The sequence below is a fragment of the Trypanosoma grayi genome (assembly GCF_000691245.1).
Source record: "Trypanosoma grayi strain ANR4 Tgr_759_V1, whole genome shotgun sequence".
In the NCBI taxonomy this organism is placed as follows: Eukaryota; Euglenozoa; class Kinetoplastea; order Trypanosomatida; family Trypanosomatidae; genus Trypanosoma; species Trypanosoma grayi.
The window spans coordinates 6,912-8,387 of NW_008826378.1; the positions used below are offsets into that span (position 1 = coordinate 6,912).

General features: G+C 52.0%; 1 protein-coding gene across 1 annotated transcript; it reads right to left on the minus strand.

Annotated features, from left to right (window-relative positions):
* Window positions 1-227: 227 nt before the first annotated feature.
* Window positions 228-1,160, minus strand: DQ04_07591020 (hypothetical protein; the record flags this gene model as incomplete). The annotated part of the gene is made up of 1 exon (XM_009315231.1): window positions 228-1,160. The coding sequence occupies one exon, from the start codon at window positions 1,158-1,160 to the stop codon at window positions 228-230; it is 933 nt and encodes a 310-aa protein (XP_009313506.1).
* Window positions 1,161-1,476: the final 316 nt, after the last annotated feature.

A 1,476-nucleotide genomic window follows, 5' to 3' on the forward strand; every position in this document is an offset into this window, starting at 1 on the left:
CTTAAATAGCTCCGGTCCTCTTCTCTGCCGTTACTCTCAACAGCATCCCAATGCTCACTTTCCTTCCACTGCGGGGAGTGGGATAGGGATGAAACAGTCTGGTCAAAGCAGGTGATAATAGTATAACACATCAAACATAAACGTGAGCCCAGACGTCTATACCCACATGCAAAGAAGAAAGCCATCCACAGAAAGACCCCCCCCCTCCTCACAGAGTGACGTCCGTCCTAGTCTCTTCTCCCTCCGCCACTTTTACCTCGCGCTAATACGGCCCGACGAGCACACGCCTTTGCGGCAACCGTACTTATATCCATCTGACCGTTAGGCGTAACGCTCGTGACGGTAATGCCACCAACAGCACCACCACCACCACCATTACCAATTCCCACCCCCGTCCCTCGCGCCTCACCAACGTACCTCTGCAGCACTGTCCAAAGAACCAACATCTGCACTAGCAGAACAAAAATCGTCCCGTGTTCCTGCTGCAATGCAATCAATCTAAATCGAATTCCATGCACCAAGTAAAAACGCAACATCCAAAGATGCAGCCTCTCAGAGACGGTAAGCACCCCCTCACAGTGCTGCCAGCAGAACGCCCGGTGACGTTCATTAATGGGGTAAAGAAGGTACCACACGTAGCCCAAGAGCACCTCATTGATAGGGTTCGCCACCAACCTTGGTGATGGGCCGTCCTCCACAATACACGTCGCACACTGCTCTTGCTGCTTTTCTGCCAAAATATATCCCATAAAGTCCTTGTAGCGGCGGCGGAGGAGGCCAGCCACTACCGCATTCGACGACTGCTCTACGCTTGTGATGATCAATGCGGCCCTCTTTGCCTTCTCCACTCGGTGTCGGTCAAGTGCCGTGTCACAGCCAAGTGTGCTCGGATCCTCTTCACAGGACCGGATAAAGGCGCTATGTGGTTTGTCGTACCCCTCCGTGGCCTTCATGATGGGATTGCTCTGTGCCTGCTGGAAGACATCCAAGCTCCGTAGCACATCGCCACACAACACACAGTCTTCGCTCTTGCTAAGTAGTTTCACAATACTTTCCTGGGCCTCCTCCGCCGACGGCAGTCGGGTGAGGTCGGCGTAAAGAAACGACAACACGAGCGCTGTGAGCGCTGTGAAAATAAATATCTTAGGGGTGAGGAACATTTGTTTCCCGGCCGTATACCTGCACCGTTGCTAGCCGTACACCTGTCACCCGCCCTTTTGGTTTGAATTTGGTGGTTTTCCCTTCGTAATCGTATTATAGTGACGGATTGATTTGAATGTCACAGAGGCACAAAAAATTGAGTGGTACAATTCCTAATAAAAGCAGCCGCCTATTTATCCACTGCTGCGGGAAAAAAACAACACCAACACCAACAGGCGCCACGTTTTTTTTGAATTCCTTCGCACAACCTCCCTCACGGGTTATTGGGGTGTCGCGTTCCCTTCGGCACTCTCTAAACCTGCTTTGGCCGCGTTT